The sequence below is a fragment of the Pseudonaja textilis genome, chromosome 1 (genome assembly GCF_049901715.1).
Source record: "Pseudonaja textilis isolate UNSWEBS1 chromosome 1, rPseTex1.2, whole genome shotgun sequence".
Lineage (NCBI taxonomy): Eukaryota > Metazoa > Chordata > Lepidosauria > Squamata > Elapidae > Pseudonaja > Pseudonaja textilis.
In genome coordinates, this window is record NC_141990.1 from 227,950,187 (window position 1) to 227,965,726 (window position 15,540).

At 37.8% G+C, this 15,540-nt stretch overlaps 1 protein-coding gene across 5 annotated transcripts in view; it reads left to right on the plus strand.

The window, feature by feature from the left end:
• Positions 1-15,540, plus strand: part of MYRF (myelin regulatory factor) — a 109,530-nt gene that overhangs the window by 59,614 nt on the left and 34,376 nt on the right. For all 5 annotated transcript variants that reach the window (XM_087920849.1, XM_087920852.1, XM_087920851.1 and 2 more), the window contains exons 5-7: positions 3,292-3,604; positions 3,873-4,045; positions 4,684-4,810. In XM_087920849.1, the coding sequence (XP_087776975.1) occupies positions 3,292-3,604; positions 3,873-4,045; positions 4,684-4,810 (613 nt within the window). The remainder of the gene's footprint in view (positions 1-3,291; positions 3,605-3,872; positions 4,046-4,683; positions 4,811-15,540) is intronic.

Consider the following 15,540-nt stretch of genomic DNA (forward strand, 5'->3'; position numbering starts at 1 on the left):
AATAAACATATTTTAATTTGTACCCAAGTTCACAATAAGCTTTTGTGATATTTTTTTAAGAAAGAAAATGGGGGAGTGCTAATGCTAATTTTTATTATGTTTTATGTAGTCTTCTTCTTTTTAATCCTTGCCCCTCCCTAATTTCATAATCATTTTTGCTTCCTCTGTTAATGCATCTCCTACAAAAGAATCTGATTAATTGCCCTGAGCATTAACTATTTCACTCCAGTAACTTTAAAATGTTGGAAGGGCTCTAAGTCTGAATTTGTTTGAACAGAATATTCATTTTCTGAATTCTCTTTGTTATTTGTTTTGTGTGGGTGGATTTTTTGGAGGAAACTTTGGATATTGGGAAGTTGAAGTCAGAGAATAATGATGGCATGAAATGAGGACAAAAGAATACCTATTGGATGAATTGAGTGTCTTAATACTTTGCACTGATCATTGTTCTATTGATTAGTACAAAACAATGAGACATTCCCAGTTATCCCAGTTATATGAGCTAAAACATGTAATGGAATAGTTTAGCTACCCAATTTATTTTCACAGCACTGCTAAATAAAAACTTTGGTTCTAGGACACTATTTCATATGTTTGTTTTGTTATAGCCTGCCTTACAAAAGTGGTTTAATAAAATGTGCATGAAGTCCACTTTATTTGTATTTATGTATACACACAGGCATACATATATACACATTTCATAGCATAAACAACCCCCATATAATATACAGTATATCACAGAAGTGAGTACACCCACTCACATTTTGTAAATATTTAAGAATATCTTTTCATTTGACAACACTGAAAAATGACACTTGGCTACAATGTAAAGCAGTGGGTATACAGCTTGTATAACAGTGTAAATGTACTGTTCCCTCAAAATAACGCAACATACAATCATTATTGTCTAAACTGCTGGCAACAAGAGTGAGTACACCCCTAAGTGATGATGTCCAAATTGGGCCCAAAGTGTCTATATTTTGTGTGGCCACCATTATTTTCCAGCACCGCCTTAACCTTCTTGGGCATAGAATTCACCAGAGCTTCACAGGTTGTCACTAGAGTACTCTTCCACTCCTCCGTGACAACCTCACAGAGCTGGTGGATTTTAAAGACCTTGTGAACCTCCACCTTCCATTTCAGGATGCCCCACAGATGCTCAATAGGGTTTAGGTCTGGAGACATGATGATTTGCTCAAATGAGTAAAATGGTTCCTGTATGAACTACTTTGAAGTTAAACCTTGAACAGGATCCATCAAGCTCATTTTGCGAACTTGTTTATTATTTCAAACATGGTAAAGCTGAAAGATTGGTTATTAATTCCATTTTCTAGAATTTTCTATTTCAAATACTGTCCCTTTGCCTAGATCCTTGTGTATTTTTATCCAACATTTCATGCTTTTTCAGATTCACTATTGTCTTAGTTATAGAATTAGCCACCCAAGTTTGAGTTACAAAAAACCATTAACATTAAATTTGCTGTTCCCTCCTTAATTCCTATTCTGTCTCAGTTCTTAATCACTGCCAGTAATTTAACTTTCGTTCACTAGATAATGTCAGAATAAGGTGGAAAACATTACTTCAACTTCAATACAGTTAAAAATGACCTCAGCTTATCTCATTCGTGGCATTGGAATGAGAAGTAAATAGAATCATGTTGATGTGGTAAAAAAAAGTTCCTAGGGCAGAACTGAAAAGAAGGAAGTCATATGATAGATGCAGCTTTGAATGGGGAGAATAAACAGTAAAAGTGGATGGGAAGAGGCATATAGTCAGTAATAAACTAGAATCTGAATGGAGAATAATTACAAAGATGCTGATAGTTAATATATATTTCTGGAGAGAGTATTAGTAGGAGACTATAAAGTTAAAAAATGTAGTTTGCTCCCTATTTTATATAACTTTATTTCTATAAACAAAGTCAGAACAAAGTCAGAGTATTAAATAAGCAAATGTCAATATTTCCTATGATATACAAACATAAGTAGCTCTAGCTTTTTTCCATCATGCAGAAGGATAATCTATCAGAACAATCATATAACACATTTCTCTGTTTGGCTCTCTGCAGTCTCAAATTCCTTAGTTTGTTCCAGTATGAATTTACCTGTTGCCTGATAGTGTTTTTGCTGGATTTGAACTTGCTAAAATCTTTATTTTTTATATTTGTTCTTATTCATTTTTAGTTCATTTATTCTAGACTACATATATTTACATTTATTTAAATGCTATAATTGTTAATACATTTTGTATAACATTCAGACGCACATAGACACAGATGTGCATGGATACAAACTTGCATGCATGCACATATTCAGACTAGCTATTTCCTAAAATTCTAATTCATTTGATAGAAAACTAAATTTTCTCATTAACTAATGTTATTCGTACCTATTTTACTAGTTGCATACATGTACGTGCTATCTGTCTGTCTGTGTTACCTGATAGCTTGTCATTAATTTTCAGCAGTGTGAAAGTGTGACCTTGACCACAGCCACAAAAAAATGGCTTAAGAGCTGCTTATGGCTCAAGGACTGTGGGTTGCTCATACTCCTATCCATCCATCCATCCACCCACCCACCCACCCACCCATCCATCCATCCATCCATCTATCTATGTATCTATCTGAGTATGAGCAACCCACAATTCTTGGGCCATAAGTAGCTCCTAAGCCATTTTTTATGGCTATGGGATTAGTCAAGGTCACACTGTAAAAGTCAATGACAAGCAATCAGGTAACATTAGAATAGAATGGAAAGGGATGGAATGGAGTGGAGTGGAGTGAAGTAGAAGTAGAATTCTTTATTGGCCAAGTGTGATTGGACACACAAGGCATTAGTCTCTGGTACATAAGCTGTCAGTGTACATACAAGCAACAAGCAATAAATCAGAATCAGAATCATAAAATTAACAGTTTTGTATCAAATGCAGCAAAAAATAAACATAGCTTCAGTGAGTATTTGTTAAACTTAATACCCCTATTAAAGTTTTTTTAAATATAGAAAAAAGTTGAAATCTGACCATTGCCCTTTACAAACATTGCTGCATTATTACCATGCAGCTCCCAACTACTGGTGAAAAAGCTGATAAACTACTTGTTGTTTTAATGAAAGCTGAAACTCTAAGGAGAAGGCCTGGAATGTCTCTATTATTGGACTGACATTTTGTATTTATTATTTTGTGCTGTTCTGACTGAGAGCCAAAATGGGATGATCGATCATAGTTTAGGACTTCTGAAAACAGGGAACCGACACTTTTCATTTAGATTAATCCATCTTTCTGGTTCTTTTTAGATCCTCACCTTCTTCGAACTATGACTCCTGAGAATATGTGTCAAGTTACTCCCCCTTCACGGTTAGAGCATCCCCCACCCCCTCTGCCTCCTCCACCCCCACCCCACCTTCAGGGACTGCCACCGCCACCACCTCCTCATTCACACCAGCAGCAGCACAGCCATCATTATCCCAGCATGCAACGGGACATGTACTCGAAGGCTGAGCCTCTGATGCCACAGTTCACTATAGGACAAGGCATGTCACCTGGTGACATCCATCACGCTCAGCAGTCGCAGATGCTTCATCAGCTACTTCAACAACATGGAGCAGAGTAAGTTCTTTGGGAACAAGGTTGGAAAGTTAGCAGAGGAGTACACTTACGGCTGGAATCTTTTCCTCTGTTGTAGGTCAGAGTGTGACTGTCAGTTGAAGGCTCATAATCTAATTTAGTCTTTCCTACTAGACAACTTTATGTATGGAATACAAGATCTATGTGTGTGTATATAATACACAGTACCATACACACATACATACATAGACTAAATTTAAATAAACATTTCCTTTGAATGCCTGTTGTAATTTATGATTGATTTCCACAGTCTTCCAGTGCACCCTGCCAAGAAGAGGAAACACTCGGAGTCACCATCAAACACTCTCAATGCCCAGATGTTCAATGGGATGATAAAACAGGAGCCAGGTACAGGATCTGTGCCCCTCAACTCTGACAGAGTTCAGACACCTCCCTGGCATCAGCAGGGGGCGCTCTCCCCAGGTTTGTACTGTAGTTATTTCTTTTCCGCTCCAGTATTACCAGTACCCAGATACTATTTATGCTCCAAAGAGGTAGATTTTTTTATTAAGTAGTACATGGAGAACAAAGTATAGAATCTAGGCTGAAGATCACAAAATGGCAATGTGTTTTCAAGAAGAGCATCTTTGTACAATTGCATTGTGAGTGGGAAGTGAGAAAAGTCTCATCAGTTGTAAAAAGAAAAAAGAAAACTGATGACAGTTAGTCTTCAACTAATGACCATTCATTTAGCAAACTTACAATGGTGCTGAAATATGTGACTTAACGACCACCACTCATGCTTTCCCTTGTTGGAGTGTTCCCACTGATCTGTGATTGTGATCAGGCACATTGTAAATTGTTGTGCATTTACAATGGTTGCAGCATCCCGCAGTCACACGATCTCCATCTGTAACCTTCCCAGTCAGCTTCCAATAATTATGCCTTGCTTAATGACAAGATTTCTGGTCCTAATTATGATTGTAAATTGAAATGCAAAGCAAAGAAAATAAAAAATTATGGATTTTGTTGCATAGCGAGTGAAGAATAGAAAAGTAGGAAAAATAGTTTCTGTTAAGTATGTAGGCAAATTTCAGTTCAAAATTTTTCTATTGCTATAGGACTGATTCAGGATAATGACAGCTTGAATAGCTCCTCCTACTTGGATCCGAACTACCAATCTATAAAATGGCAGCCACATCAGCAGAACAAGTGGTCGACTCTGTATGACGCCAATTATAAAGAGCTGTGAGTATTTACAATCATATGACTGTAGACTCTTCTGTCTAGCCGTTTCAGCAGAGTTCCTTTGCTTGGGTCCACTCAAGACTATAGTTCTGATGAACAGACATTTCAAACCTCATAATTTTGTAGGGAATCCGATGCTCAACTTTATTCTGATTTTCTATTTTTCTACCTTTAAAATTTGGTATATCTCACTTCAATACCACTTTGTGAATTTATTTTTTAAAAGTTTGCCTTAAAATTCCTAACCCATTTTTAGATAGATTGCTTTATAATGTGTGCGTTTTTGTACACCCTTTCATTTATTTATTTTTCTGCAGTTATTTCTCAGTTAAAATGCATTGTGGGAATTTGTATATGTATATCAGAGGTCTCCAAACTTGGCAACTTTAAGACTTGTGGGCTTCAACTCCCAGAATTCTTAGCCAGCAAAACAGGAACAGAATTCCTTAGCATAACTGATTGAGGAATTCTGGGAGTTGAAGTCTACCAGTCTTAAGGTTGCCAAGTTTGGGGTCCCCTGATGTATACAGTATTTCAATGCCTCTTATTTATTAAACAAATTTACATAGCCGCCCATCTCATTGAAGGTGATTCTGGATGGTCTACAATAAATGAAAAAAAAACCCACATATAAAGAACCACAAGTTAAAAAAAATTAAAAATCACTGTAACAATAAATGTTATAAAATCAGAGATACAAACAGTAGGCAAAGAGAGAATAAAAATACCCAGCTCCATAATGGAGCCATTTAAGCATGACTCCGGTTCCGTAGAGCCTCTAGACCTGATAACATAACCAGGTCTTGAGGACCTTCTGGAATGTTTTTTATGTTCTGAAATTCTTCTTTATGTTCATACTTATACTTGTTATCTTGTACATGTTTGACAGACAAACAAACAAATAAATGTCAGAAAGGATGGAAGTAATCTAATTTGGCGGAGGGGGTAAGAATGTTCCATATGGTGAGTGCCATGACTGAGAAGGCATGTCTCCTGGAACCCACCTAACGTAGGTCCTTAGCTGATAATGCCCAGAGCATTCCTAGTCTAGATCTAGATCTAATGAGATGGCTAATGTAACCAGTCGTGGAGCTAATGGGACCCAAAATCCAGAGCCACTTAGTCTTGCCAGGATTCAGCTGAAGCCTGTTGTTTCCATCCAGACCCTCACAGCCTCCAGACATTGGGATAAGATCTCTTTACTGTGTACTCATGTCTTGAATCCTGAGGTTGAGCATAAATGAGTTTGTTTCATCTTTGTGAACAAATATAATTATATCAATAAATTATGCACACTCTAGCATAGAGATGCCTGCAGTTAATTGCATTACATTATTATTAACATATTACATTATTATGCTATGTTGGTGCTATGTTTGTACAAAGGGTTAGAAAGAAATTGGGTGCATGATTTATAGGAAAAGACAAACCCCAAGGCTGGAGAATAATCTAGGTGACTTTATATGGACATAAGAAAGGTAAAGAAGCCACATAAGGTGAGAGTAAGAGGCTGAGAAAAGCCAGCTTACCAGGGTAGAGTTTACAGGGAGAGAAAGACGAATGTTCAGGGGAAAAAAATGCTGCATATCCTCCCCACATTCCGAAAAGGTGATAGAGAACTGGCAGCCAGCCACGTGGATTCTGGGAATGACCTCCTTTTTTAAAAAATCCTCTTGATTTCCAGACAGCTGGTATCTCTTGTTTGTCTCCATTTGTGGGGAAAGGGAACTTTGGCTTTTTGTGATACCAAATAAAATGAGATGGTTATCTGCCTTCCATAAGGTAATCTGGAGAGAAAAGGCCAGTGATTTACATGAAAACCAGCTGTGGCATCAGAAAGAGGCTGGCCCTGAATGGCCTGGGATGCCCAAACAAAGTGTATTCTCCAGGGCTGCCTTCCCAAGGTCTTGCAAGGGGGCAATTTATCTAAGTTCCTTCAAGGTATAGAATGGGAGTAGAGTAAGATATTGATGTATTGTGTCAGCCAAAGGGCAAATTAGGGCAAAAGATTTTACTTCCCCTTCCTCTGAACAATTAAAAAGCAATTCTATCAGAGTAGGGTGTGAGGTTTGTATTTTTTAGAAAAATGTATGTGATGGTAAAAAATAAAATAAAAATCCAGTGTGTAGTACTTTCAAATTAAAATATAATAAAAGTGTACTTTACATTTAAAAGTGGTACATTTTAAGTTATTTATTTGTTAGATCTTTTTTTTCCTTAAATGTTTTAGCAAATCATGGTTTAACATTGAGCTTTCAGGGCTCTAAATAAGCAGGGATTGAAAGTTGTCGAGAGTCTAGATCAGGGGTGTCAAACTCGCAGCTGGTGGGAAGGATGTGTCCTGTGCTGGCCCCACCCCCGACCGGTTTAGTGAAGGGGGGAAAAACTTCCGAGATGTCACATGACACCACCATGACACCTGAGTTTGACACCCCTGTCTAGATGTTTCTTCAATACAGCAAAATTGAAGGATATTTTGGTGACATTGCAGGTAGCTGCCTCTGACATTATCAAGCAATATATTTTTCTAGTTTAGGAGAGGACATATTCTATAGTAATGGTACAACGGGGGGTGGGGTAGGGGTAAGGATGATAACGTCATGATCTCATAATGCAACTTCATTTTTAGAAGTGAGTTACAAGTGACTTTTGTCAGATTGTTAAGAACAACTATCGTAATGAAGGTTCCCCCCCCGTCAAAATAAAAAATTCATCCATATTTTCTATTTAATCATGTAATACATATAATATGCCATATGCCATCCCTATTCTCAGCTGTAATGATCTGCAGCTTCAGAAATCGGAAAAAACCTTTGCCTAAGAAGAGCAATTTATCTATTTGTGACTCCTTTAGGCCATAGTGTGATCTCTAGAAACTCATTCTCACTTGTTACTGACAATTGGAAGCATTTGGCTTATCACCAATGCATCATTCAGAACAATTTATCTTAAACATAAAGAATCACATGAGTATGTGTGTCCTGTCTGTTAAGAACTTCATACATTTCTTTCTGGCCTTGTGGAAGTATTTATTTATTTTATTTGTTGAAATTTGTCAAACTTCTCAAATAAGAAGTGAGGTCCATGGAAGTCAATTTGTGACTACAACTATAAAAATTTGTAGCTGAAACAATTGAATCAGGTAGAGCATTCCAGACCTTGACAACTCTATTACAAAAATCATATTTTTTACAATCAAGTGTAGAAGTAATCAAGTATCTAGTTGGTCATCCTATGGCAATGCTGAGGTCCACAAGAGAGAATCTGGAAGTACCCAGCCTCCTCTTGTAGAAGCTTCACATCACGATCCTGACTTCTGTTTTCAGGTAGAAGCATGGCAATTCCTATGGCTGCTTTCTATCTTCCAAGGGCATTTCATCTGTGGTCTCATGGAAAGACTTCTCTTACCTTATGTTGCCTGCATTTAAAAAATAAAATACAAAACAACAACCAAATCTAAATAATGACAATAGTACTTCTTCCGGCCATGTGGCATAGAAGTTTGGTAACTGAAGGATTCAGTTCCCCCTCTTTTTAAATATAAATCAGGCTCCAGGGGATAAACAAACCCAAAACTTTGTTTGTTTAAAATATACATACATATATGCATGCTTGCATGCATACATTACATACATACAGTACTCCTTTTGATTTTAAGTATTAAAATCTAGGCATTTGGTGTGGAAGGAAACAATTATAAAACTTCCCAGATTGTGGTAATAAAGACATTTGCACTAGAGTTCCAGCCACAAGATGGTGATGGTCACTTATAAATGAAAAACTCTCAGCTCAAATTTCCGAAGAGATTTGAAAGAATATAAAATATTACAGGTCACAAAAAAGATTCTAAAGAAAAGATTATATTTTCTTGAAAGTAGCCTGATCTTGAAGGCTGGTAGCAAATACCAATTCCATAACTTGTACAGAGAGCGATAAAGAAATTGAGACCTGGCATAAGACAGAAGAAAAAGAAAAGAAAAACTCAGCACAAATTCCTGGCTACCTGTATTTACTCCTTCTATAGAAATAAGGGGCTTTGTGAAAGTGTTGATCCTCTCTTTCGATGCCCTGGACTATTTCAGCTTTTTGGAGCTTCCCAGTATTAATTAGAGGTTCCTACGGATTACGATCAAAGGAATACTTTTCAGTGATGTGGCTTGCTTGCAAGGGCCAAGATCTGAACAAGCTGTAGTCAGGGAAGTGTGGGAAGACTTCAATTTCCGCCCAGCCTCTCTGATTTTGGGAGAGAGAGATTTCAGATGTACTTGGCAGCACATCCTGATTTGCATCCTGACAGCTACATTCCTCAACCCTGTTTGATTTGCGGAATACCGTACATAGCCAGCATGTACGGTATACATACTGGGTTTCTTGCAATAAAATTAGGAGAAGCTTTAGCTTTTTTTTTTCTGATGAAAAACGATCATCTTGAATTTTTAGTGATGTCATGTGGAGTTATTTATGCCTAATTTTAGAAAATAAAATGTGAAATACACGTTAAGTGCTTTACGGGATGATAAGCTTGAATAACAAAACAAAAATAAATAAAAAATTCCCATTTTTTAATCTTTTCTGTCTTTCATTTCTGAAGCTTGCTATATATAGCTTTGAAAGTTTACTTTAATTACAAAAGGTAGTATATTTGCTAATTAATTAATTGCATTTGCTAATGTAATTAAGTGCAACCCTGCTGTTAAATGAATCCTGTGGCTACAATTCTGAACTGCTGCCCTACAGCATTAGAAATTAGAAATGGGATAAATGCAGAATAAAGCATTAGAGTTTCTAAGGATGTGAATTTAAGCAATTGACAAATGATTCTTGCCATTTATCTACCTCTTCATATGCTGGATAGGTAGCATGTGAATAGATAGATTCATGGTTAGAAAATTGAAGTAGTTTTTCTTCTTTTTATCCCTAGACTGGTAAACAATGAGGGTGGAAAGATGGATTTTCTTATGAAACAGTAAATAAATCATTTATAGTTTTTTAGAAACAAGACATCCCATGTCCCATTAGGTCAGAGGTCTCCAAACTTGGCAACTTTAAGACTTGTGGACTTCAACTCCCATGTTGGCTAAGGAATTCTGGGAATTGAAGTCCACAAGTCTTAAAGTTGCTAAGTTTGGGGATCCCTGCATTAGGTCATCATTTCAGAAATATATTCTTATCTAATCAGAGAAACAGAATGACCACAAATGGGCAAAAAAAAAAAAAAAAGCGGTGAAAGCAGAGGGACTTCCGACTTTCTGCCAGCCTCCCCATTGAGTTTCCTTGTGGGAAACTGGCAGAGAGCATCAGAAATCTTTCTCCCCTCTCTCGTTTCTTCCATCCCTCTGTCCTCCCTTCCTTCCCTGCCTCCATCCTTCTCTCTCACTCTCCCCCTTCTTTCTCTCTCTCCCTCTATATATATTCTGTCATTATCTTCACCCCTCCCTCCCTCCTGGGTGTGCACAACAGGAGCTGTGCTGCCAAGGGTGGGGGTGGGAGAGTGGCATGAGTTGTGAAGGTGCCCCAAAAGTGCCGCATGGGTTGGGGAAAGGGCAAATTTTGGTGAAGGGTTGTGGCGGTGCAGAGGTGGTGCAATTTCCCGGTGAGGGAAGACATGCAGGGGGCAGTACGGCTTGAGAAGGATGTATGGGGGCATGCAAGAGTTGCTGTGCTGGTCAGGGAAGGTATCTGGCATTGCAGCATGTGTCAGGGAGAGGAAGTGCAGCCGCCGCCAATAACGCTGAAGCTGTCACAACTTTCCCAAACTTCATTCCCTCAGGAGTCATGAGTCCCAGATTTTGACACATTCTGTAAGTTAGCCTATTTGAGATAGCTTAGTTCAAAAATTGTTACCTCACGAATTGTTTAACTGTTTCACCCAATTAAAGATAATTCACAAGAATTTTTTTTTTTTTTTGGTTAGTTGCAAAGTTGTGTCTGACCTATTGCAACCCCATAGACAATGTTTCTCCAGGCCTTCCTGTCCTGTACCATCTTCTGGAGTCCATTTAAGCTCACGCCTACTGCTTCAGTGACTCCATCCAGCCACCTCATTCTCCGTCGTGCCCTTCTTCTATTCCTCTCAATCTTTCCCAGCATTAGGCTCTTCTCCAGTGAGTCCTTCCTTTTCATTAGGTGGCCAAAGTATTTGAGTTTCATCTTCAGGATCCGGCCTTCTAAAGAGCAGTCAGAGTTTAGTGTCATATAAATTATTTTGTTAGCCACAGAGAAATTGTGCCAGGTTTATAGCAAAAATTGCCCCCAAAGACATTCCCGTTAGGAAAGTAGGCAAGAATTATATTATCTCCATGGAACATTCTTGCATTTTCACAGAGTAGCAGTGGGAAACTCCTGAGATACAACAAAGTCAATAAAAACACTTTTAATTTTTTTCATTCTAGTGGTGATAGTGTGTTTGCAATGAGCCACTTTTTAATCACACTTTATTGTGAATCAATACAAAAGCATGTGAAGGTTGATAACCTCTGGTGCTTTGATCAAATGATGGTTTATTTTATTAGGCAGGAAAAGGACAAAAATGTCATTGAGATGTGCTCCTTAAACTAGACTTACCGGGTCGCTTGGATTAACCAAAATACAATAGAAACATTCCTGCATTGAGATAAATATCTGACACTTAATGCAGTTATCTTTTTAAAAATTATTAGAATTTCTTTGTTGGCTTCTTGACATCAGCTCATGACTATACACAGCCAATATTAATACTGGGGGAGATTAATAGTGATAGAGGATATTTGTATTACTAAAGTAAGAACTAGTTAATACTTTGTATTAGATCAAAGATTTTATTATTATACAATAAACAAGTTACAATAGGTGCAACACATGCCACTCTCTTTTTTCCTTCTGTTTTCTTTCTCAAACACTTTAATCCTTGCCAGTGTCTCTTCTAAAATGTCATGGAGATCCCAGTCTTTTGCACTGCATTTAGTTCATCCATTAAGTAATGAAAGATAGGTAGTACGGGAAGTCTAGAACTGATATCTTTGAATAAGAAAAAGCCATGCATATTGATGTGGCTCAGTATAATTTTTAACAATGGTGTTTTGTTTCACCCTTATGATAGATTAGTGAGGAGTCATGTGAAATCAGACATGAAGCATTAGTTGCACTGAAATAAGAATAAACCTCTAGTGGCCACCAGTCAGAGGTGGTATTCAGCAGGTTCTGACCAGTTCAGAGAACCGGCAAATACCATCTCCGACTGCCCCTGCCCCCATCTATTCTCTACCTCCCGAGTCCCAGCTGATCGGCTGGGTCTCCTTTTGTTGCCCTGCACAGGAGAACGGAGCTGGGAATCAGGTTAGTGGGGTAGGGAGGGAATGGAGATTTTACAGTATCCTTCCCCTGCCACGCCCACCAAGCCACGCCCACTAAGCCACACTAATGTGTGTAATAAGTAAATAAATAACCTATACTTATATATCCATTTGCCTGTACTACATCATTCTTCTGAAACCTATAATTTGCAACATTCTACCCGGTTGTGTTATAACTGTTTTGTGGTTCTTACTATCAAAAACCATTGAATTTAGCTAGACATTTGACAAGTGGAGGAGAAAACTAGGGTAGTGGAACATTCATTCTTTAGTTGAAAGTTATCATTCTGCTATTTTCAGTCAGTTTATTGACAAAATGTTCAACTTACTTGCAACTGTATGAATACATGCTGTCTGTGCACAGAGCACTGCACAAAATGAATGTGCAGCAAATGACTAAAAGAATTACATTTGTTGACTTTCAGCATAAATCTTTCCCAGGAATGTCTCATGGACTGGTTCCAGGTGTTGGTGGAGTGAGTTTGGCAGCAGTTATTATTCAGAATGAACTGAAATCTTGCAAGGTCTTCGCTTTCATCTGTTTTTCAATAAAGACACACTCTATGTTTATAATCCATAATATATCTATTGTATTCTTACCTTAATTTTCTACCCTAGAAGAGTGCTAATAATTATTTTAGTATTTATTTTATTTATGTATTTCTTTTCTCTAGGAACTGTGATTTATGTGAGGACCTCACTTGGTTTTATCCTCACAACAGCTAGTTTCTGAGATAGTTCAGGCAGAGAATGAATGGCTTGCCCAAAGACATCCACCCATGGTTCAGTAAAATGGAACTGAACTTCCCCATACTTATAAACATTGCAGTGTCCTGAAACTTTATCTTATCTGAAGATAATGTATCTGTGGAAACTATGGTGCTACTTAGAAATCTTCACAGCCAGAGATTCAGAGGAAAAATGATAAATCTCTGAATCTCCCCATTTCTTCAAAAAGCTGGAACATTGTTCACATTTTAGAGGCTCGCTAATTAGAGCCCCGGTGGCACAGTGGTTAAAAGTGCAATACTGCAGGCTACTTCTGCTGTCTGCCGGCTGCCTGCAGTTTGGCAGAACAAATCTCACCAAGGCTCAAGGTTGACTCAGCCCTCCATCCTTCTGAGATTGGTAAAATGAGAACCCAAACTGTTGGGGGCAATAGGCTGACTCTGTAAACTGCTTAGACAGGGCTGCAAAGCACTGTGAAGCGGTCTGTAAGTCTAAGTGCTGTTGCTGTTGTCCTTATTTCTTGTTTTGATTTGATGCTCATCTATTCTCACATTTTCATTTTTCTTGCATTGCTCAGAGTTAATTCTACTTCATTTATTCCTGAATTGCTCTGTATTATGTCCCAACTATGTTTGAAAAGCTTGTATAAGGTTTGTTTTTTTTAAAAATGGATCTTCTCAAGGATAATACAGGTAATCCTCAACTTATAATCACAGTTGGGACAAGAACTTCCATCACTAGGGTTTGCAATCATTATGTGAATCTTCATGTGATGATGCCCAATTTTACAACCTTTTTTTACTGCAGTCATTAAGTGAATCATATATTGTTAAGTGAAGCCAGCTTCCCCCATTTAGTTTGCTTGTTGGAAGCCACCTGGGAAGATCACAAATGGGAAACACAACTCCCAAGATACTGTAACAATCAGTATCAAGCTCCAGAATCATGATATAACTCAGGGAATGCTGTGACAGTTGTAAGAGCAAGGACAAGTTGTACATCCCTTTTTTCAATACCATTCAACAAATCCTACAGTTTCAGTATTTCAGTAATGGAATTCATTGTAACAGACAGTTGTTAGATCATCTTCCTGCACTTAGAATTTAAATTCATCTTGCTTATTTCCCATACTCTTATATGCTTTTGTATAGAAATTCAGGCTATGTTTAAAAGTAAAATCAAAGCATCTTGAAAACAGTGTAGTTATTACCAGACGTTAGAATGATTTTATTTGTCTGACAGGACTTGTTCTTACCTCATTTTTTTCTTAAACCAAGTCATTTCTGTAGTAAACAAAAGTGCTATGGGCATAATACGTCTTAATTTCAGCAAAGCATTTATACTCCATGGCATTTGTAGCAAGTTAGTTATAGGCTGGATGATAATTAAGTGGCTTGCTAGGGGAATGGAAATGGAAAGTGTGCTCACCCATGGTTCCTCTAAGAGTGGATGGTATTGAGTGGAATGGCATCAAGGATCAGAGAATTTGGAACTGGGTCAGAAAAAAATGACATAGATGGTCCTAGGAATAGATACTGAGTTCTGTGAAGAGAGACTGAAGGAAATGGGATGATCAGCTGTGAGGAAAGACAGATCTAATAGTACTTTCAAAGGCATCACATAGAAAATGTAGAGTTCTGTGTGTAGAACATGGGCAAATAGATTCAAGTTATAGAAGGGCAGTTTCTGATTGTTTTTTTAAAAAAACTTATTCCATTAAGGGCAGTTTGATGGGAGAAGCAAGTACACAGAAAAGTGTACACAGCTGAATTAAGACCAAATGCCCTTGAATTCCTTTCACCCACATCTAACCCCAAGCAGGTGCTAACCATTAAGAAGATTCCTGTGCATAGGCATCATTAGCACTCTCCAAATAATCATCAAAACCCTTTGGCAATTTGTTTGTTTATTGTTAAACTTGTATACCACCCAATGACTCTGGGTGGCTTGTAATCAAAGAAATTACAATAAAACCTATAAAATATAAAAGTACAGTACAATGGATGGAATGGAATGAAGCCAGTACAGTGGACTGGATGGAATGAAGTAACAGTTCTCCCTCTTCCTCACCAAAGCCCTAAGTGAAGAGCCAGGTCACCTTGGCTCTTCTAAACAATAGCAGAGTGGGACCATCCAGATCCCAATGGGAACCTCATTGCAGATGGCAGATGCTACTACAGAGAAGGTGTATGTACTTCTAGGGTCCTCGTAGATAACATTGAGTAATGAAAAAAACCCAGAGTGTGTTAAATTGACCAGACAGTTATTGTGGGAGACAGGTGGTCCCTCAAGTAACAAGCCCCTTTGACATGTTATGTTATTTTGTTGTGTTATGTTACATTATATTGTTATGTTATAACTCCTTTATAAAAGGTGCACCATCATAGTCCTTGCTTGTGCCAAAGCCACCTTGTCTATAGTTGGCACCATGAAGACTTTTCTTCTGCAGACATCTCCGCTTAAGATGTGAAGGTTGGGTCCTAAGCCAGCTGATGTCATATGCATGATGACAAAGAAAAAGATTTACCAAGCCTGCTTCTGTGGAATATGCCTCCTTTTGTGTATGACTGAATAGGCCTATTTCAGTAACTATGTATCCATGCTAGAACTGTCCTGATGACACATTGAATTCCCTTTGTGCTGGACTCCAAAAATCTTAATACCTATAGA